Genomic DNA, 23,048 nt, shown 5'->3' with positions numbered 1-23,048 from the left:
TTAACCAATGGGAAAGGGAGAAGATCTCTTTAGCCTGGACCTCCCCAGGGCTGCGAGCCAATGGGGGGCAGAGTGGAAGAAAACTTCTCAAGAGAGAAAGTTGGAGTGAAGTTTGGACTCGATAGAGAGAGACGGGGACTGGGTCGGAGCTGGGAACCAGGGGCCAGGAGGATAAGGAAGGAGTCCCGGCTGTGTAACCCTCGCTGCCTGTGTGTGTGTGTGTGTGTGTGTGTGTGTGTGTGTGTGGGGTTTGGGCTGAGCCCGGGGTGTACGCGCTGATACATGGCGAGCTTTAGCCGCACGGAGGACGCTGGGCATGGCGCGGCCGCTTCTGGTAAGTGCTTTACACAGTCTCCGAGATCTTGCCTTCCTCCTCTGCTTTTAGCTGTCCCCTTTTTTTTAATCGGCCTCCCTCATTCCCAAACAAATCCTCTTCCTGACCCCCTCCCGCTCTCAGACCATTCAGCCCCCCAAAGTTTCCCTGCTAGCTCTTTCCCCACTTCTTCAACCCCCCCCCATACTTTTCTCCTCCACTCTTTCAACAATGTACTCCCCATGGGGTTTTTATCTGCTTTCCCCTTTTTCTGAAGTCACTGTTTCCACCAATCTCGCATCCTTTCAGGCAGGGCATGGCACCTCTAAACAGTTGCCCATAAGCCAGTTGGCTTTTGCCTCCCAGTGGTCAGGAATTGCATCCAGGGAAGTTATTGGCCAACACAATAGCTATGCAGAGAAATAGTAGTCGTCCATCCAACAGACCAGGAAGCACTGAGGGAAGACAACTCTGCAAGAGAGCACCTGGATCAATAGCTAGTACAAGAGTGATGGGCCAAATGCCTTCATCTGTACTGTAAGTTTTGAAATAGCCAGAGGTGGTAGTGCTGGGGGGAGAGACAGCCAAAGTGTTTTTGGAAAAGAAATTGAGTCTGTCAGTCACGTAGTATTGAGAGAAGAAACAGGCATAGTGACACCCAGTCAGCAATGACTCTGCAAGTTGGGCCCAGTAAGGACTTTGTGCCTCTCGCTCACATTGCATTTATACCGCCCTCAGATACTTCAGCCAACCTCCAGCTGCAATCCCCACCCATGGTGTCTGCTGCTTTGTTATCCCTGTACTCTGCTGCTTACAGTGAGAAGCTAATGCACTCAACCCCAACGAGAACAGATTTGGAAACATTTCTCAACCTCACAGCTCGCAGCCTTTTTTCAGACAATCAATATAACTGATCCATTAGAAAGTAAGCTGCTGTATGCTTTGAAAGCTCTAATTTCTTCAGTGGCCTTGATTCCCAAGACAACTGACTTCAGGACCTTGAGTTTTCAGTCTGTGTTTCTGATTTACTGGTTGCACCAAATCTGTGTTGATCAAAATCGCCATGAATATCTCAGCTAACTGTAACATCCTACCCCTTGTAATGCTAGACACAGTTCATTCTTTTCCTTAACAAAATTGAGATGTCCATCACAAGCTGGAGAGGGTTCAGAAAAGGTTTACTGGGATGTTGCCAGGAATAGAGGGTTGAGTTATTAGGACAGGCTGGATAGGCTCTGACTTTTTTGCTGGAGTGTAGGAGATCGAGAGATGACCTTACAGAGGGCTTTAAAATCATAAGGGGTATAGATAAGATGAATGGCAGGTGTCTTTTTCCTCGGGTTGGGGATTTCAACACAAGGGGCATATTTTTAAGGTGAGAGTGAGAATAGTTTAAAAAGACATGAGGGGCAACTTTTTTTAGTGGTTCATGTGTGGAATGAACTGCCACAGGAAGTGATGGATACAGGTACAGTTAAAATGTTTAAAAGACATTCAGACAAGTTCATGAATAACATAGAACATAGAACATTACAGCGCAGTACAGGCCCTTCGGCCCTCGATGTTGCGCCGACCTGTGAAACCAATCTGAAGCCCATCTAACCTAAACTATTCCATTATCATCCATATGTTTATCCAATGACCATTTAAATGCCCTTAAAGTTGGCGAGTCTACTACTTTTGCAGGCAGGGCATTCCATGCCCTTACTACTCTCCAAGTAAAGAACCTACCTCTGACATCTGTCCTATATCTATCACCCCTCAATTTAAAGCTATGTCCCCTCGTGCTAGCCATCACCATCCGAGGAAAAAGGCTCCCACTGTCCACCCTATCTAATTCTCTGATCATCTTGTATGTCTCTATCAAGTCACCTCTTAACCTTCTTCTCTCTAACGAAAACAGCCTCAAGACCCTCAGCCTTTCCTCATAAGACCTTCCCTCCATACCAGGCAACATCCTGGTAAATCTCCTCTGCACCCTTTCCAATGTTTCCACATCCTTCCTATAATGCGGTGACCAGAGCTGTACGCAGTACTCCAAGTGCGGCCGCACCAGAGTTTTTTGTACAGCTGCAACATGACCTCATGGCTCCGAAACTCAATCCCTCTACCGATAAAACCTAACATACTGTACGCCTTCTTAACAACGCTATCAACCTGGGTGGCAACTTTCAGTGATCTATGCACATGGAATAAGAAATGGTTTGGAGGAATATGGGCCAGTTGCAGGCAGGTGGGTCTAGTTTAGTTTGGGATTATGGTCGGCATGGACTGGTTGAACTGAAGTATCTGTTTCCGTGATATATTGACTCTATGACTTAAGGGATCCCTGATTTAAGCCACTTGATCCTGCTTCTGCAGGACATGTCCTTCCCCACCCCTACTTTTGATGGTTTGCAATGTCCATAGTGGACTTTGCATGTAAACTTTGAATTGGCTGTAACTGGCAGTGGTTAACAGATAAGGCAGAAATATCACGGTGATTTCATGGTGGGAGAGTCGTTCAGTTGTGCTTAAACATTTTGGGATATAGAAGAGAAAGGAGTGTTCCTGATTACAGCCAACATAAAGGCTGCTGTCATCTTGAAGGTAGCCATCAGCTGTGTCACATTGTGTTGGATCTGAGATCAGGGTGGCCGGTTTGTACCAGAGAGGTTGCCTAGACCCTGAAGACTGTTGGAAGCTACTTTCCATTACTTCCTGTGAATGATTCACAACCGACCAGGATTCGAAAATGAAACCTTCAGTGCGTTGACTTGTCTGAAGGCTGCTATGTGCGAAGGAAGATGGAGGGAAATGTATGTGTTGTCAACACATCCTGCAGCTGACCTGTCCCACTTGGACCTGAGTATTTGGTGTTTTCCCAGCCAGCTTGTTCCCATCACTAACTTCAGCTCATCCCAGTATCTGCTATGTGTGTAGTACCATGCTCCACTTGTCCATTCCCCTTTCGCTCACTTGACATCAATGGTATTCCAGCCACTGAATATCTCAAATTTCCATTCTCCATCCTTCTGTCTGTAACCTTCTACATCCCCAATGCACCTCAGAACTTGCCGTTCCTTGAACTGTCTTGCAGTGTATTCCTCCATCCTTCTGGTGTATGGATGCACCTTCTGCCTTTCTTTATCTTCTTTTTGTTTTTGGCATTATTGTACAGCTAGCATTTGGCCAGCATCTCAAAAACCCTTGAACTGAATGGTTTTCTGGGAAATTTCAGAGGGCTGTTAAAAGTTGAATACGTTGCTGTGAATCTGGAATCGCACAAGGCCAGACCAGGTAAGAACAAGAACATAAGAGCTAGGAGCAGGAGTAGGCCGTCCGGCCCTTCGGGCTTGCTCCGCCATTCAATAAGATCATGGCTGATCTTTTCGTGGACTCAGATCCACTTACCCGCGTTCTCACCGTATCCCTTAATTCCTTTATTGTTCAAAAGAAAATCTACCTTCTCTTTAAAAACGTTTACTGAAGTAGCGTCAACTACTCACTGGGCAAGGAATTCCATAGATTAACAACCCTCTGGGTGAAGAAATTCTTTCCCAATTCAGTCCTAAATCTGCTCCCTCTAATCTTGAGGCTATGCCCTCTTGTCCTAGCTTCACCTGCCAGTGGAAACATCCTCTCTACTTCTATCTTATCTATTCCCTTCATAATTTTATATGTTTCTATAAGATCCCCCCCTCAATCTTCTGAATTCCAATGAATATAATCCCAATCTACTCAGATGGCAGATTTCCTTCCCTAAAGGACATTAGTGAGTCAGATGGGTTTTTACAATGATCAGTGACAGTTGTCATGATTACCATTTCAACTTTTATAATTCAGATCTATTAATTGAGTTTCAATTCCCAGTTGCCATGGTAGGATTTGGACTGCAGTCTCCAGATCTATAGCCTGGCCTCTGGTCCAGTGTTGTTAATAGTACACTGTCATCTTCCCATGTCCGACGACAAGTACACAATCTTACAATCTTCAATCTCTCTAAACATCTTTACCTCTATCTCTCTCTCTTCCTTTCAGCCCCTGTTTGAAATCTAGCCCTGTGATCAAGCTTCTGGTCAGCCTGTGAATATCATCTCCAGTAGCCTGGTGTCCATTTTTGTCTGACTTTTTGTCTGTGTGGAATATCTTGCTGCATTCATGTAGCAACTTTCACATAGAAACACAATTTGTTAAAGTAAATGCCATCTGATAGTGTAGTTACAGTACACAATACAGAAGAACAGAAATCCCATCCGATTTCTCACAGCTCTGGAATGTGTATTTCTTTGTGAGGTGGTGCTGGGTCATGTTGACTGGAGGTATTTCTGGAAACAAATGGCATCTGATCACATGATAACTACAACTGGTGATGCATTTGCTTTTTTATAAAGATGACAGAATGTTCTGTCTTTAAAACCGGTTCTATCCCTTCCCTTTCTCACTTGGAATTTTTCTACGTTCCTCCATTTCAAACATGTATCACATTCTCCATCAGTATTTTTAACCCCAATTCATGTGGGTAAACATCCTAAAATGTAAAAAGCAGAGGTGAAAAGGTAAATAATCTCTGGATTGGATTGTTACCTGAGCCATGAGCTAATTGGCACAGGGCCAGCAAGGATAAACAGGTAAACCAGTGGCTCAAAAATTGATGTGGAGAAACCGGTTTGAATTCATGGGACATTGGCACCAGTACTGGGGAAGGAGGGAGCTGTTCCAATGGGATGGGCACCACCCGAATCATGCTGGGACCAGGATCCCAGCGAATCATATAACTAGGGCTTTGAATAGGGCTTTAAACTAAATAGTTGGGCAGAGAGGATGCATTCAATTGCATGGGAAATTATGAAATCAAAGGTCAAGGAGAAGGTAGGATTGCTGGGGTTGATTGTTATCAGAAAACAAAATGAAGGGACAGAATGTGTGAATGTCACATAACTCCAAGGAATCATAAAAGGGAACCTCAATAATGGAACAAACTTAAAGGCCTTGCACGAAGCACTCCGAATAAGTAAGACGTACTGATGGTGTAAATTGAGACCACAAGGACGTTAAACTAGTTAAAAGGGGGTGGGCTCAGCAGAGGTGATTTAAAGTTTCTGGAGCAATTATTAGGGCAGAGGGAATGGAAAGGGTCAGGAATCTTACTTCAAGCGCAGCAGATAAAGGGACAACCATGAGAAGGTGGGCAGTCAATACAGGACTGAGGATATGAAATAAGGTAAATGAGCTTGTAGCGCAGATTGAAATTGGCAGGTACAGTGCTGTGGCTATCACCGATGTGGCTGCAAGGAGATCAGGCCTGGGAACTAAATATCCAAGAACGCACATTCTATCGAAAGGACAGGCAGATGGGCAGAAGGGGATAGGTTGCCTTGTTCGTAAGAAATGAAAATAAATTGATATCAGGAAGGGATAGAGATGGAAGGCTTAGAATCTGTGTGGGACGAGTTGAGGAACCACAAAGGAAGAAAGACCCTGATGGGAGTTGTGTACAGACCACCTAGCAGTAGTCAGGATGTGGGGAAGAAAATAAATCAGATAGAAAGGGCATGTAAGAAAGGCACTATTACAGTAATCATGGGGGACTTCAATATACAGATGGTCCGTGAAACTCCGATTGGTAGCAGATCTCAAGAAAAGGAATTCATGGAACATCTACAAGATGATTTTTGTTTTGGAGCAGCTTGTGGCAGAATCCATTAGGGAGCAGGCAGTTCTGGATTTGGTGATGTGTAACAAGGCAGACTTGATTGTGAAGGTGAAGGAACCCGTAGGGGACAGTGACAACAATATAAAATTCACCCTACAGTTTGAGGGAGAAGCTGGAATCAGATGTAACTTTATTACAATTGAGTGAAGGTAACTACAAAGTCATGAGGGAAGAGCTGGCCAGAGTTGATTGGAAGGGGAGTATAGCAGGGAAAACAGTGGTGCAGCAATTGCAGGAGTTTCTGGGGATAATTTGGGAGGCACAACAGAAATTCATCCCAAGGATGAAGAAACATACTAAGGGGAGGATGAGGCAGCCATAGCTGACAAGGGAAGTCAAGAATGCAAAAAAAAATACAATATGGTGAAGATTAGTGGGAAGCCAGAGAATTGGGAAGTAGTTGAAAAGCAGCAGAGGACAACTTTTTAAAAAAAAAGCAACAAGGGTGAGGAGATGAAATATGAGGGCCATCTAACTTTAAAGGAAAATTGCAAGAGTTTTTTTAATATTATATGACAGGTAAGAGAGAGGCAAGAATGGACACTGGACCATTGGAAAATAAGGCTGGAGAAGTAGTAATGGGGAACAAAGAAATGGCAGAGGAACTGAATAGGTACATTGCATTAGTTTTCACAGTGGACGACACTGGCAGCATACCAGAACTTCGAGAGTCAGGAGGCAGGAGTGAGAGCAGTGGCCATCATTAAGGAGAAAGTGTTGACAAATTTGTTAGAACACTTTTTTTGAGGAGATAACAAGCAAGTTAGACAAAGGGGAGTCAGTGGATGTGATCTATTTGGATTTCCAGAAGGTCTTTGACAAGCTGCCACACAGGTGATTGCTGAATAAGATAAGAGCCCATGACGTTAGGGGCAAGGTACTGGCATGGATAAAGGATTGGCTGACTGGTAGAAGGCAGAGAGTGGGGATAAAGGGGTCTTTTTCAAGATGGCAGCTGTGTACTGTTGGAGTTCTGCAGGGGTCTGTGTTGGAGCTGCAGCTGTTCATGTTATACACCAATGATCTAGACAAAGGAATTGAGGGCACTGTTGCAAAGTTTGGAGATAACACAAAGAAAGGTGGAGGGTTGGGTAGTGTCGAGGAAAGGCTGAAGAAGAGCCTGAACACGCTGGGAGAGTGGGCAAAGAAGTGGCTGGTGGAATGCAATGTGGGAAAGTGTGAGGTTATGCACTTTGGAAGGAAGAGTAGAGGTACAGACTATTTTCTAAGTGCGCAAAGCCTTCGGAAATCTGAAGCACAAAGGGACTTGGGAGGCCTAGTTCAGGATTCTCTTAAGGTTAACCTGCAGGTTCAATTGGCAGTTAGGAAGGTAAATGCAATGTTGGCATTCTTTTTGAGCAGGCTAGAGTACAAGAGCAGGAATGTACTGCTGAAGATATGAGACCACTGGCTACTTAGGAAATGGCAATGAATGCTGGCCTAGCTAGTGTTGCCCACATTCCATAAATTAATTTTTATATAAAAGTCTCTAGTCAGACTCAGTTGGAATATCATGAACAGTTTTGGGCCCTGTATCTAAGGCAGGATGTCCCAGCCTTGGAGGTTCCAGAGAAGATTCACTAGAATGAAGGGGAGGTAATGGCCTGGTGGTGTTATCGCTCAACTGTTAATCCAGAGACCCAGGTAATGTTCTGGGGATGTGGGTTCAAATCCTGCCATGGCAGATGGTGAAATTAAGGGTCTAATGGTGACTATGAATCCATTGTCAATTGTTGGAAAATCCCATCTGGTTCATTTAGTGTCCTTTAAGGAAGGAAACTGCCATCCTTACCTGGTCTGGCCTACGTATGACTCCAGTCCCACAGCAATGTAGTTGACTCTGAACTGCCATTTAGGCAACTTGGGGATGGGCAATAAATACTAGGCTTATCCTGAGAATTAATTTAAAAAAAAAAAAAAATGAAGATATGAGGAGTAATTGAGGACTTTGGTCTGTACTCGATAGCATTTAGAAGGACGTGGGAGGGAATCCAGAATATTGAGGGGCCTGGATGGAGTGGTATGGAGAAGATGTACGAGTTGGAGTGTCTAGTATCTGAGGGCACAGCCTCAGAATGAAGGGATGACCCTTTGGAACAGCGATGAAGAGGAATTCCTTCAGCCGGAGGATGGGGAATCTGTGGAACTCATTGCTGCAGAGGGCTGTGGAGGCCAAGTCATTGAGCGTATTTAAGGCAGAGATAGATATGCCGTGGATTAGTAAGGGTATTGAGAGTTACAAGGGAAAAAGCAGGAGAATGTGATGAGAAACATGATTGAGCGGCAAAGCGGACTCAATGGGCCGAATGGCCTCGTTGTGGTCCTGTGTCTTATAGCCTTGTGATGATCATGTTCAGTTCACCAATCTTTGTCCACCTTACCCCTTGATGCTTCCACTGAGAAACCTCTGGTTTTATCCCTTTGCTCCTCATTCAATTTTCTTGTATTAAACCAAGTTGACAATCAAATTAACGAACTGTTATGCTTATAATTGAACTTGAGTGTACTATTTTTCAGATTCAGTAAACAGGATTCTGGATAAACAATCTGAAGCTCTCGTGCGGAGGTTGGTGACTGCCTTAAACTTTACATTAAATGTTCTGAGCATCTTTGCTACATCAGTTGATAAAACACTTTTACAGTTACCAACTCGGAGTCGGTTGGCTCAATATGAGAGATTATAATGCAAAGTGATGTCAACAGCATGGGTTCAATTCCCGCACCAGCTGAGGTTGGCATGAAGTTTGTCTTTTCAGTCTCTCCTGTTGCCTGAGAGGTGGTGACTCTCAGTTCACCAGTCATCCCTCTATCTAATGAGGGAGCAGCTGTATGGCCCTTTGGGATTATAATGACTTTCCCTTCGTTAGCAAATTGCTCCTCCCCAAATTCCACTGGATCATAATATAGCCTGAAATTATATTTTTTAGTGGAGCAGTCTGTATGTTTGAGCTGCAAACCTCTTTGCTATCCTCAACTATCCAAAGGAGATTTAGTTTTATTTTATTTTAAGTGACAGTTGGACAACTTTTTTTTCCTTTTTTCTTTGGATGGGTGGTGTCGCTGGCTAAACATCATTTATTGCCCAGAGGACAGTTAAGAGTCAACCACATTGCTGTGGGTCTGGAGTCACATGTAGACCAGACCAGGTAAGGATGGCAGCTTCCTTCCCTGAAGGGCATGAGTGAACCAGATGGGTCTTTCTGATAATAATGGATTCACGGTCATCATCAGATTCTTAATTCCAGATATTTTATTGAAAAAAAACCTAGGTCCCCAGAACATTGTGGGTCTCTGGATTAACAGTCCAGTCATAATTCCGCAAGGCCATTGCGTCCCTGACCTGCAACAAAATCTTAAATAAAAACGGAAAGAACTGCGGATGCTGTAAATCAGGAACAAAAACAAAGTTGCTGGAAAAGCTCAGCAGGTCTGAGCAGCATCTGTGAAGGAAAAAACAGTTAACGTTTTGGGTCCGGTGACTCTTCCTCGGGTTGTTCTGAAGAAGGGTCACTGGACCCGAAACGTTAACTGTTTTTTCCTTCACAGATGCTGCCAGACCTGCTGAGCTTTTCCAGCAACTTTGTTTTTGCAACAAAACCTTGCTTTATTTTCATAATCTCGGGGCACCTCAAAATTCTTTACGGTCATGCAGAATGTTTGAACTAAGATTACTATAATCTAGGAAACAACATGAGCATCAGTTGTCATGGACAGAATGTAAGGGTTCTGTTACAGCAGTAAGTGTAGTTTATATACTGAGAGTGGTCTTGGTTTACCCTTGGACATATCTGTTACAATTAACTAATTCAGCAGTAACCTTTTGGAGTTTAAATAGGGAAGGCTATCTATTTGTGCATACTTATCTCTCATTTATTTTGAGGTTATTTCACACTGTCAAATTTGTTTCTCTCTGTCCTTTGCTCCCTCCGTGTCTCTGTCTCTCTGCCCTTCTCTCTGTATCTGCCCCTCTCCCTCCCTCCTCCCTTCCCCTACTGATTTTAGAAAAGTGTCTTTTCTAATTTTCTTTTTTAACTGTGACGTAGGTTTGTCCTGGAGACAATCCTTGAAGAAGATCCACAATCACAACTCAGTCCTGAAGATCTTGGTGGCACGAGAAAAGAGATTGATGACCCTAATGTCAAGGAGATATGCAAAAGTTTGAAGAAAATTGGAGATGAGCTGAACAGAAATGTTGAATTACAACAGTGTGTAACTGGGCAATATAGATGAATTTGTCTGTATTACTGTATAGTAAATGATTTAGCAATCATCATATTGTGGTATGTACAAACATAAAAAGTTAGGAGCAGGAGTAGGCTGCCTGGCCCCTTGAACCTGCTCCACCATTCAATAAGATCATGGCTGCTCTGATTATTCCCAATTGCATAACTATTCACCTCCCCACCCTGTATTCACTCACGTATTCTCATGCACACACAGGCACACGTACTTGGGCACCCCCACAAACATACATATGCACGTACCCGCACAGATGCACACGTGTGCGCACAGACTCACAGCTTGTCAAGAATCTATCTCCCTCTGTCTGTGCCTCCATTACTTTGTGTGGTGGAATTCCAAAGAAGTGTCATCTGAGAAATATTTCTCCTTATCTCTGTCTTAAATTAATGACTCCTTACTTTTTTTAAAAAAAAAAAGACCCCTAGCTCTAGATTTCCCCACAAGACAAACAATCCTCTTCAGTTGCATTTTTTTTAAAGACCTCTCAGGATCTTGTGTCTTCAGTCAAGTCACCTCTTAACCTTTTTAATTGTCAGTGTGAGTTTAGTCTCTCCAACCTTTCTTCATAAGATAATCCACTCATCCCAGGTTATTAGTCTGGTAAACCTTCCCTGAATTTCATCCAACGTCATTACATCCTTCCTTAAAGTGATGCGTACTCCAGGTAGGGGCTCACTAATGTATGATATTACTGAAGCATAAATTCTCTACTTTTGTCCTTGATTCCTCTTGCAACAAACAATAACAAATTATTAGCTTTCCAATTACTTGCTCACCTTTTGTGATCCATGCAATAGAACGGCCAGATGCCCCTGCAGCTCCAAGCTTTGCAATGTCTTGGTCTTTAGACGTTATGCTTTTTTACTCTTCCTGCCAAATGTGTAATTCTTTATTTTCCTACATTGCACTTCATTTTCCAGATCTTTGCCCAGTCACTTACCCGATCCATATCCTTCTGGAACCAACTTATGTTCTTTTCACATTTTCCTTTCTTCATAAGCTTTCTGTCATCAACAAATTCATAATCCATACCTTTGGTCCCTTCACCCCAAGGACTGATCCTGCGACTCTTCGCTCATTACATCTTGTAAATAGCTAAATTACTTATTTATGACTTGTTTGTTTTCTGTTAACAAGTCAATCTTTTGTCGTTTATAATATGTTACAGTTTACACAAGTTCACCACAAATGTTTTCCCTCTGACAACATTTTGCGTTCTGAAAATTGTCATGTCACCTCACTGAGGATTGAGATTGGGTTGCATGTTGGAGGGTGGTGTCTGTCTGTGAGAGTGGAACCATGTTGTTCAGAAGTGCAGAGCTCCGAGTCAGAGCCCACAGTAGCCAGTGCTCCCTTGGAACTTGTTACCCTAAATTTCCGCGCACGCCCCACCTTGTTTTGTATACAGTGTGCATTAAATACTACATCTTCACTTTCCAGTATTAATTTCCATAACACTCTGTCTGTAGGACTAATGCTGACTTTGTTAACTCCTTTTTGTTGTTAAATATCTATAGAAACTCACCGTCTGTGTTTCTTAATTCTAGCTAGTTTTCTCTCTTTACTCTGCTCATTATATTTTTAGTTATTTTGCTTTAATCACTTCACCTATGGCAACACTGTCTTCAATATCTTGGGTCCTTTTTCTTTTTGAATATCACTGCTCACTTGCAGTCACCTACTTGGATGAGGTACCAGAGAAAATTAAGGAATTTTATCCCAACATCCTTTTAGGGAAAAAAGACAAAGCAAATTGATTGTTGTTAATCTTAGTTCAATGTAGCAAGCTAGGACTGCTGTTACCTTTTTAATGTTAGTATTTTAGATACATAGAAAATCTATTCTGCACATTACCATTTTCTTAAAGAAACGATATAATATGTTTTGAACTGCAGATGATTAATTTTGTCTGTACTTGCTGTTTTCTGCTAACAGTGTAATTGAGACTGTACCTCTTGACAATATTCGAGAAGTTTTGCGCAAAGTGGCTGAAGGGATATTAGTTTCTGATGGCTTGAACTGGGGACGAATTGTAATCTTCCTGTATTTTGCCAGCAGACTTGTATTTAAGGTAAGCTGCATGACCGTGTGAATGGGCGATAGAATGTCGAACCCATCTGTAGGTAACAATCAGGTTCACTCTAACATTACACTTAGTGTTTCTTCACCCCACAATGTTCACATTGTTTTACATTACAATGTGTAAACAAAAAAGTTCATTCCATCAATTATTATTTAAATAATTCTGACAATAAATGAAAAGTGAAATATCTGCCTCAAATGAGTAGAAACAGCTGAGTGGCATTGAGCTGAGGAATTTAAAAAAAAAAAAAAAAATTTATTCACGGCATGAGGGCGTCTCTGGCTAGGGCAGCATTTATTGCTCATTCCAGAGGGCGGTTAAGAGTCAACCGCATTGCTGTGGGTCTGGAGTCACATGTAGGCCAGACCAGGTAAGGATGGCAGTTTCCTTCCCTAAAGGACATTAACGAACCAGATGGGCTTTTCCAACAATGGATTCATGGTCATCATTGGACTGTTATTTCCAGATTTTTATTGAACTCTCATTCCAACATTTTGCCACGGCAAGATTTGAACCCATTACCTGGGTCCCTGGATTGAAGTCCAGCAAAAATATCACTAGGCCATCGCCTCCCCCGAAATAATTTATTTCCTCACCCCCACCCCATCATGCTAAATGACAGCCCAGAAAGGACTTGTAGTGCTACAGTAAGTTAGTTGTGTATTTGTACACTAGCTGTTGACCACAAGTTCCCACAGGGTAATTGTCATTGTCCATTTTTGCCCTGCTGCAAAATCTATTGGATGAAAAAAAAACTGTCTGCCTCAATACGTGGCAATGTTAGCTGAGCAACCTCCATTTGAACCTTGCTGTTTTTATAATTTTAAGTGCCTGAGGTGTTTACCTGTTCAGGTGGAAGTTTACTATGTATTCTAATTGGAGCCATCATCACGATGGTGTTTGTACCCTGGTGCAATTTTAATAACCAAGTACTCGGTATCTTTGATTCGATTTTATTATTGTCATATGTACCTAGGAACAGTGAAAAGTTTTTTGTTTTGCGTGCAGTACAGGCGGATCATACCATACAAAGTGTATTCGGGTAATAGAACAGAGCGAGGAATACAATGTTACAGCTGCAGAGAAGGTGCACAGAGAGCAAGATCATCTGGTCCCGACAAAGAGGGATGTCGTAAAGGATAGTGTATTTTAGATTTTTAATGAACCTGGGATAGAGCTCCTGGTTAGCTTGCAAGCAATTGGAGTCATGCTTGTGTATCACAAGTGAGCTGTATTACTGTATCTGCACAAATTTCTCCATCTTCAGGAGAGGAGAGGGGAAAAAGGAAATTTGGTGAATGGGGTTTTACTCCTTTTTGTTACCCATGAGTAACTACCTTCCTTTTCTCAGGCACTGAAAAATCTGAGATCAATGATTCAACCTATCATTAATTGGTCTCTGGACTTGATTCGAGCCCGTGTAATTCCGTGGATTGAACAACAAGGTGGATGGGTGAGTTAACACTTATCTCTTATTTATTTGTGGGATGTGGGTGTTACTGGTAAGGTCAGAATTAGTTGCCAGTCCCTAACGGAGTAGAGTGCTAAGCCGTTTCTGAGGGTCGTTATGAGTCAATCACATTACTTTGTGTCTGGCGTCATGTAGATGTCCTTAGGTAAAGTACATTAATGAATGAGGTTTTTACAACAATCAAAGATGTTTTCATGGTCAACATCACTGAGACTGAGATTTTTGATTTACTAACTGAATTAAATTGCCCCTATTCCATACCTCCCTCTCCCCACCCCCAGAGCAAAGGTTGCATGATCTGGAGAGTTTTTCAGGCCAAGTTGTGTCTATCAGTTTGTGCCAAATTACCACGGGAGTGAAAATCACAGCCAAGCCTGACCCTCTCCTGCTGCATTGTCAGACAAGGCAACCTTTCAAATTTTTAAAAGAATTAATTCATGGGATGTGGGCATCGCAGGCTGGACCAGCATTTATTGTCCATCCCTAATTGCCCAAAGTCAACTGTAGGCCAGACCAGGTAAGGATGGCAGTTTCCTTCCCTAAAGGATATTGGTGAACCAGATGGATTTTTCTGACAATCGACAATGGATTCATGGTCATCATTAAACTCAATTCCAGATTTTTTTTAATTGAATTCAAATTCCTCTGTTTGCAGTGGCAGCATTTGAATCTGGGTCCCCAGAACATTACTTGGGTCTTGGGATTAACAGTTCACCAATAATACCAATTTGCCATCACCTCCCCTGAGATGTTAATGAAATATTAAACTGATGCATGTAAAAGATCTCGTGGCCCTTTTTGAAGACAAGCTAGGATGGTACACTTGGTGTCCTGGCTAACAGTTATCCCCAACATTCGTCACGTACAGATTATCTGATCATTGCTCTTTGAGGGAAGCTTGCTATCTGCAAACTGGCTGTCACATTGCCAAAATAACAACAGTGACAAAATGTTAAAGATACATTCCTTGCTTAATATTGTAGCTTCATTCATGAAAGAAAATGAAACAACTTTAAGTAGATCAGATTTTCCCATTAAAGCCAATGTAAAAGTTGGAGTTACGTTCCAAAACCTTTTGTTTCAACATATTAAACTGATAACATTATACCCTGTAAGTTGGAATACTCTACTGAATTGGAGAGGCAGGCAGAGATCTTGGGCTGTGCAGCAGACAGGTTTACAGTTATAGAGAGACAGAACATAGAACAGTACAGCACAGAACAGGCCTTTCGGCCCACAATGTTGTGCCGAACTTTTACCCTAAACCTAAGGTCTATCTAACCTCCTTATATGATCATCCATATGCCTATCTAATAGCTGCTTAAATGCCCCTAATGAGGTTGACTCCACTACCCTCTCTGGCAATGCGTTCCACACCCCGACCACTCTGAGTAAAGAACCTACCTCTGACGACTCCCCTACATTTACCTCCACTCACTTTAAAACTATGCCCCCTAGTAATAGCTACCTCCACCCTAGGAAAAAGTCTCTAGCTGTCCACTCTATCCATGCCTCTGATCATTTTGTACACCTCTATCAAGTCACCTCTCATCCTTCGTCGTTCTAAAGAGAAAAGCCCTAGCACTCTCAACCTTTCCTCGTAAGACCTTCCCTCCATTCCAGGCAACATCCTAGTAAATCTCCTCTGCACCTTTCCAGAACTTCCACATCTTTCCTGTAATGAGGCGACTAGAACTGGACACAATACTCCAGATGTGGCCAAACCAGGCTTTTGTATAGCTGGAGCATAACTTCACGGTTCTTGAACTCAATCCCTCTATTAATGAAAGCGAACACACCATACGCCTTCTTAACAACTCTAGCCACCTGGGTGGCAGCTTTCAGGGAACTGTGGACCTGAACCCCAAGATCCCTCTGCTCCCCCCACACTGCCCAGAATCCTTCCCTTAACCCTGCATTCTGCTTTCAAGTTTGTCCTTCCAAAATGAATCACCTCACACTTTTCAGGGTTAAAATCCATCTGCCACTTCTCAGCCCAGCTCTGCATCCTATCAATGTCCCTTTGTAACCTAGAACAGCCCTGCGCACTATCCACAACTCGACCCACCTTCGTATCATCGCGAACTTACTAATTCACCCTTCCACTCCTTCATCCAAATCATTTACAAAAATCACAAATAGAAGAGGACGCAGAACAGATCTTTGTGGTACACCACTCGTAACTGAGCACCATGTTGAATATTTTCCGTCCACTACCACCCTTTGTCTTCTAAGGCTCAGCCAATTCTGAATCCAATCTGCCACATTTTCCCCATCCCATGTCTCCTTACTTTCTGCATGAGCCTACCATGGGGAACCTTATCAAACGCCTTACTTAAATCCATGTATACCACATCCACTGCTCTACCTTCATCCACGTGTTTGGTCACCTCTTCAAAGAATTCAATAAGGTTTGTGAGGCATGATCTACCCCTCTCAAATCCATGCTGACTATCACGAATCAAACTGTGCCTTTCCAAGTGATCATAAATCCTATCTCTGAGCCCTTTCCAATAATTTGCTGACCACTGACGTAAGACTAACTGGCCTGTAATTTCTGGGGTTATCCCGATTCCCCTTTTTTTTTTTTTTTTTTGAACAAGGGATGACATTTGCGCCTCTCCAATCTTCCAGCACTATACCTGTGGACAGTGTGGACGAAAAGATCATCGCCAAAGGCACTGCGATCTCTTCCCTCGCTTTCCATAGAATCCTTGGATAAATCCCACCAGGCCCGGGGGACTTATCTATCTTCAACTTCCTCAAAATTCTAGTACATCTTCCTTACTAACATCCACCTCCTCTAGCCTATCAGCCTGTTTCACACTGTCCTCCTCTACAACTAGGTCCCTCTTAGTTGTGAATAGCGAGGGAAAGTATTCATTAAGGACCTCTCCTATCTCTTTAGGCTCCGTGCACAAATTCCCTTTACAATCCTTGATCGGCCCTACCCTTTCTCTGGTCATTCTCTTATTCCTCACGTATGTGTAAAAAGCCTTGGAGTTTTCCTTGATCCTATCTGCCAAGGTTTTCTCGTGCCCCCTTATAGCTCTCCTAAGCCCTTTCTTCAGCTCCTTCCTGGCTAACTTGTATCCCTCTCGAGCCTTTTCCGAACCTTGTTTCCTAAACCTTATATAAGCATCCTTCTTCCTCTTAACTAGTTGTTCGACCTCTCTTGAGAACCAAGGCGCTCTCACTCGACCTCATCTTCCCTGCCTGCTAGGGACAAACATATCGAGCACACGCAGTATGCATTCCTTAAACAATCTCCACATTTCTATAGTGCTCTTCCCTGACAGCATCTGTTCCCATTTTGTTATCCAGTTCTTGCCTAACTGAATTATAATTACCCTTCCCCCAATTATCAACCTTATCCTGCTGTATATACCTGTCCTTTTCCATGACTATTGTAAAAGTAACAGAGTTATGATCACTACCGCCAAAATGCTGTCCTACCAACAGGTCTAACACTTAGCCCGGTTCATTGCCGAGCACCAAATCCAAAGTGGCCTCTCCTTGTGTTGGTCTATCTACATACTGTCAGGAATCCTTCCTGAACGCACTGGACAAAATCCACTCCATCTAAACTATTATAACCAAAAAGTTTCCAATCAATATTTGGAAAGTTGAAGTGACCCATGACTACAACCCTGTGACTTCTGCACCTTTCCAGTATCTGCCTCCCAAACCGCTCCTCCACTTCTCTGCAACTATTAGGGGGTCTGTTTTTTAAAAAAAGAAAATCCCAAAGTGACTGCTCCTTTCTTGTTCCTGACCTCAACCCAAACTGACTCTGTAGACATATCATTCTTGAACTGCCTTTCAGTAGCTGCTATACTCGCCCTGACCAGCAATGCCACTCCCCTGCCTCTTTTACCACCCTCCCTATTTCTTTTAAAGCATTGAAATCCCAGAACTTCCAACAGCCATTCCTCTCCCTGAGTTACCCAAGTTTCTGTAATGGCCACAACATCGTAGTTCCAAGTACTGACCCATGCTGTAAGTTCATCTGCCTTATTTCTGATACTTCTAGCATTGAAGTATGCACACTTCAAACCATCCCTGTGTCCACAATTACGCTCCATTGACCGCATTTCTTTATAAACAACCTCACTCCCTGTTGTGTCTGTTGGAAGGCTGAATACCTCATCCTCTGAATTATAAATCCAGTTCCCCACCCCCTGCCAATCTAGTTTAAACCATCCCGTACAGCTCTAGCAAACCTCCCTCCCAGGATATTTCTGCCCTTCCGGTTCAGGTGCAACCCGTCCTTGCTGTACAGGTCCCACCTTCCCCAGAATGTGCTCCAATTATCCACATAATGGAAGCCCTCCCTCCTACACCAGCCCTGTAGCCACGTGTTTAGCTGCACTCTCTCCCTATTCCTTACCTTGTTATCATGTGGCACTGGTAGTAATCCAGAGATAACTACCCTGTTAGGTTGGAAGCTGAATTCCAGGACAAACTCCCTGTACTCGTTTTTCACATTCTCAGTCCTTTTTCTACCGATTGTCATTGGTACCGATGTGTACCTTGACTGCTGGTTCCTCACCCTCCCCCTTAAGGATCTTGAAGACACGATCCGAGATGTTGTGGACCCTAGCACCATAACATGGGAGGCAACATAGCATCCGTTCATCTCGTTCGCATTCACAGAACCGCCTGTCTGTGCCTCTTACTATTGAATCCCCCACTACAATAGCTCTCCTGTTCTCCCCCCTTCCCTTCTGTGCCACAGGCCAGGCTCAGTGCCAGAGACCTGTCTGCTATGGCCTTCCCCTGGTACACTTCTTATTATTGAGGGGAACGGCCACAGGGGATCCCTACACTGTCTGCCTATTCCCTTTCCCCTTCCTGACAGTCACCCAGTTACCTTTTTCCTGTACTTTGAATGTGACCACCTCCCTATAACTCCTCTCTATCACCCCCTCAGCCCCCCAAATGATCCGGAGTTCATCCAGCTCTAGCCCCAGTTCCCTAACGCGGTTTGTGAGGAGCTGGAGTTGGTTGCACTTCTTGCAGGTGAAGTCAGAGGGGACACCAGCAGTGACCCTTACCTCCCACATCCTGCAAGAGGAGCATGCAACTGCCCTAGCTTCCATTCCCTCTACTCTAGATTTCCAGAAGAATAAAACAAAGCCTTACCTTACCGACCCTCCACACTTTTTTTTTGTTAGAGGAGGAGGATGGGTGGGAGACACTACATGTGTAGTGTTTTGGGTTTAGCCAATGCCCAAATATATTAGTTCACTTCTCGGCTCGCGCTCGCTCCACTCCTGCCTCTGAAAGCAAGTGGGCCGCTGCTGCACAATCTCCTTTTATACAGAAAAGCTTACCTTTCCGACTGCACCCTGGCTTGCGCTCTCTCCACTCCCGCCGCTGAAAGCAAGAGATGTGAGACAACAGCGAGACCTCTGAGGAAAAATCGACCATTTTCGTAACAGAATATCTAAACAATGGTGGCTCAGTGGTTAGCACTGCTGCCTTACAGTTTCAGGGACCTGGGTTCAATTCCACCCTTGGGCGACTGTCTGTGTGGAGTTTGCACGTTCTCCCCGTGTCTGCGTGGGTTTCCTCCTGGTGCTCCAGTTTCCTCCCACAATCCAAAGATGTGTGGGTTAGGGTACATTGGCCATGCTAAGTTGTTCCATTGTGTCCAGGGATGTGCAGGCTAAGTGGGTTAGCCATGGGGAAATGTGGGGTGGTAGGATAGGGGATGGATCTGAGTATGGGATACTCTTCGAAGGGTTGGTGTGGACCTGATGGGCTGAAAGGCCTGCTTCCACCCTGATTCCGTGATTGCAATGATTGAACCCAGACAGCTCATGCGTACAGTTTATAAGCAGAGATCTAAATGATGGTTATAGACCTTTGAGCTGGGAAATGTATAGGTGTGAATAGTGAGTATATCAACAATGGCAGGTTTTCTGTTCATCTGATGTTGCTTTCATTCTAATAAACCATTTTCTTTAATTTGACCTTTTAACAAAACCCATTTACCTTCAGCAATATCTATTCTGGTGGTTTGGTAAATCCAATTAATTGCTGGTTTTACTGTTTTTTTTTTCCCCTCTTTTAGGAGACAATCTATTCTTACATTGGAACTCCAACCTGGCAGACTTTTGCAGCCTTTTCAGCGGGTCTAATTACTGGCGTTTTGGTGATAATGAGATTGACCTAACAATACTGCTCCTTTTCTCTCAGTACCTCCATTTCTGTCCACCGATTGAATCTAGTCATTTATTCTTCAACGTTTTGCACCCGAACCTACGTGAATCTTCTCCACAGATCTGTTATACGTGAAAAAGTGGGATTTCTAATCATGAACTTGTGAATATTGTTGGACAGTTTTATATTTATCCTCATTACTTGACTTTAATTTTTAAATATGTTTTAGAATTAGCATTTTTTTAATGTTGACGTGTGTTACTTTTCCAACTGGCTATTGAAGCATGCAGCAGCTGTGCCTGCTAAAACTCTTCCATAGGATACAGCAAGTGTGAAAGGTGTAGGATGAACTTTTTAATAATGGTGCCAAAGAGTGTAGCTTCTTCAATGTCAAAGCAACAATTTTTGACTAAGTTGTCTTAAAAACCAGTTAAACTTACTCTTATCTTTTGATTTATTATTGTCACATGTACCTAGGTACAGTGAGTAGTTTTATTTTGCTTGCGGTACAAGCAGGGTCTATGTTTTAATATTTCTGACAGTACAGCAGGAAAGTCATTTTTAAACAGATTTTCACTCATTTTTAAGTGACTGTGGCCCTATCCACCCTTGAACACCCAATCAGAATCAACATTGTCATATTCACAGGAATGGGAGGCAACCATTTCAGCACAGCCGCCTGTTCTGCCATTATGCTGGATCAAGGTTAACTCTAACTATGTACCTTGGTTGCGTAATGCTGAATGGCAATGTTTAACAAAATCTGTCTGGAATCTGAGAGGAATAATTAGAAGTCTCACTCATGTTCCTGATGAATAGGCAGTTCAGAAATAGCAACACAGCCTAAGGATACAGGGTAAGCCAGTTAGGACTGAGTTGAGGAGAAATTTCTTCGCCCAGAAAGCAGTGAGCCTACACCAGGATTCACTCCGACAGAAAGCTGTCGAGGCCAAAACATTGTCTGATTTCAAGGGGAGTTGGATATAACAGTTGAGGCGGGGGTGGTGGTGTTGAGGGATCAGAGAGAAGTGGGAGCAGGCTATTGAGCTGGATGATGAGCTGTGGTCATGTTGAATGGCGGAGCAGGCTCGAAGGGCTGAATGGCCTACTTCCATTATTTTCTATGAAAATTTTATTTGACCCCCCCCCCCACCCTGCACCCTGCCCAGGATCAACAACATGATGTGGTGCACAGATTTAAATTGTTGAAGAAATACTTGATGGTTTCACTTTGGAATGGCTAAGATCCAATGTTAACAGCACTTCGTTTTGCCACCTCTCTGACCACAGGAACGCCCCGCCCCTCCAAAACCCCTGTGGACAATGCTCCATTCCTCTATCCTATCAAGTCCTTTTAGTCAGTTTAAGCATCTCAATTGGATCACCTTTTAAGTTTCTGTGCTTCAGAATTTAGTTCTTTTAGCTCTGTGTAATTCTGCTCATTCTGTGTAGTGTTCTCCCAAAGTCATTGTCATTCCTCAGGCTGAATGGAATACAGCCCTGTACTGTAATAACTTCACATAACAGTAACATTACTTGCTTCTCCCTTCTGTATTTCAGCCCCCTTTGGGTAATGTTGGCCTTTTTATTTCACTCCAAAATATGTGCGGAAGCTCTGCTAGAGATCTCACCCCATAGTGCTGCAGATAAGTGGTGTAACATGACATTCCCAAACATCTCCATTGGATGGACTGCATAGCAAGATCTAATGTGGGAAATTTGTGTCATTCATAATATCTTAGCAATGCATATACTCAAAGTGAGAAGGTTGTGGGTTCACTGCATGTTTACATTTTGAATTTTAATTTATATTGGGGAGCAGCTGCAATTTGACTTGCTAATGCATTGATTTTTAGTGATTTTAAAGAGAAATCCTTTTCTCTATTTGAATTCTATGTAGAGTGCAGTATTGTAATGGAAAGGCTATTATGGCGAGGTTGTGGCATAGTGGTAATGTCACTGGATTAGTAATCTGGAACCTTGGACAAATGTTTTGGGAGCATAGATTCGAATCCCACCACACTACATGGTGAAATTTGAATTCAATAAAAGCCTGGAATTAAATGCTGGCCTAATGGTCACCATATATGCATTGCCAACGGTCATTAAAAACAAACAAAGGGCTCATGTGAAGGGTCACTGGGCTTGAAACACTAACTCTGCTTTCTCTCCATAGATGCTGCCAGACTTGCTGAGTTTCTCCAGCAATTTCTGTTTTTTAGTTTCAGATTTCTAGTATCCACAGTTCTTTGTTCTTTTTGCCATAAAAACTGATCTGGTTCACCCCTTCAGGGAAAGTAAATCTGCTATCCTGATGCAGTCTGGCCTACACATGACTCCAGGTGAAATAGGAATGCCCAATGTGTGTAACTTTGTGTCAGTGAGCTGGCTATTTAATGTATTCCCTTAACCCAGTGGGCAGAAAATTATTGTTAACCCTTCAGCATCCCAGCCACACCTAAGGCCTCAACCTTCCCCCTCCCCTCAGTTTGTCCCCACAGCATCAGGAAGCTAACCTGCATTGCACCTCTCAGAATTTCCATTTCGTTGAATCACTTTATGACTTGCAGTTTTTGCTAAATTCTGAATTGTTTAATCCGTTACTTAAGATGTATTTTGACTTGGAAGATTACATCTGTCACAACAAGGAAGCAAAATCGTCATTTTGGCCTAGAGCCCAAAAAATATGAGGAAGGAGTTTTGGTGTGTTTTCTTCACTGTAGAGTTGGCGTGGATGGACCAGGACAGATTGTTGGTGATCTTTACTCCTAGGAACATGAAACTCTCGACCACTTCCACCTCAGCACCATTGACACAGACAGGAGCCTGTCCTCACTTCACTTCCTGAAGTCGATGACCAGCTCCTTTTTGTTTTACTGACATTGAGGCAGAGTTTTCTCTAGAATTTGTAAGGTTAGGGAATGATCTTACTGAAGTCTTCAAGATATTAACAGGAAAAGACAGGATTGATAAACTATTTCCACTGGTTGGGGATTCTAGAACTGGGGGCATTTAAAACAAAAATTACTTGTGGGACCTGGGCGTTGGTGGCTAGGCCAGCATTTTATTGTCCATC

General features: G+C 43.2%; 1 protein-coding gene across 1 annotated transcript; it reads left to right on the top strand.

The window, feature by feature from the left end:
* The first annotated feature begins 45 nt into the window (after positions 1-45).
* Positions 46-22,036, top strand: zgc:153993 (uncharacterized protein LOC767645 homolog). Its single transcript, XM_020518792.2, has 6 exons — positions 46-334; positions 8,526-8,574; positions 10,052-10,213; positions 12,186-12,321; positions 13,685-13,786; positions 19,884-22,036. The coding sequence occupies exons 1-6, from the start codon at positions 283-285 to the stop codon at positions 19,983-19,985; spliced, it is 603 nt and encodes a 200-aa protein (XP_020374381.1). The 5' UTR covers positions 46-282; the 3' UTR covers positions 19,986-22,036.
* Positions 22,037-23,048: the final 1,012 nt, after the last annotated feature.

This window comes from Rhincodon typus, chromosome 17 (assembly GCF_021869965.1).
Source record: "Rhincodon typus isolate 14 chromosome 17, sRhiTyp1.1, whole genome shotgun sequence".
NCBI lineage: Eukaryota > Metazoa > Chordata > Chondrichthyes > Orectolobiformes > Rhincodontidae > Rhincodon > Rhincodon typus.
Note: the sequence above shows the minus strand (reverse complement) of the source record. Positions and strands in the feature narration are given on the sequence as shown.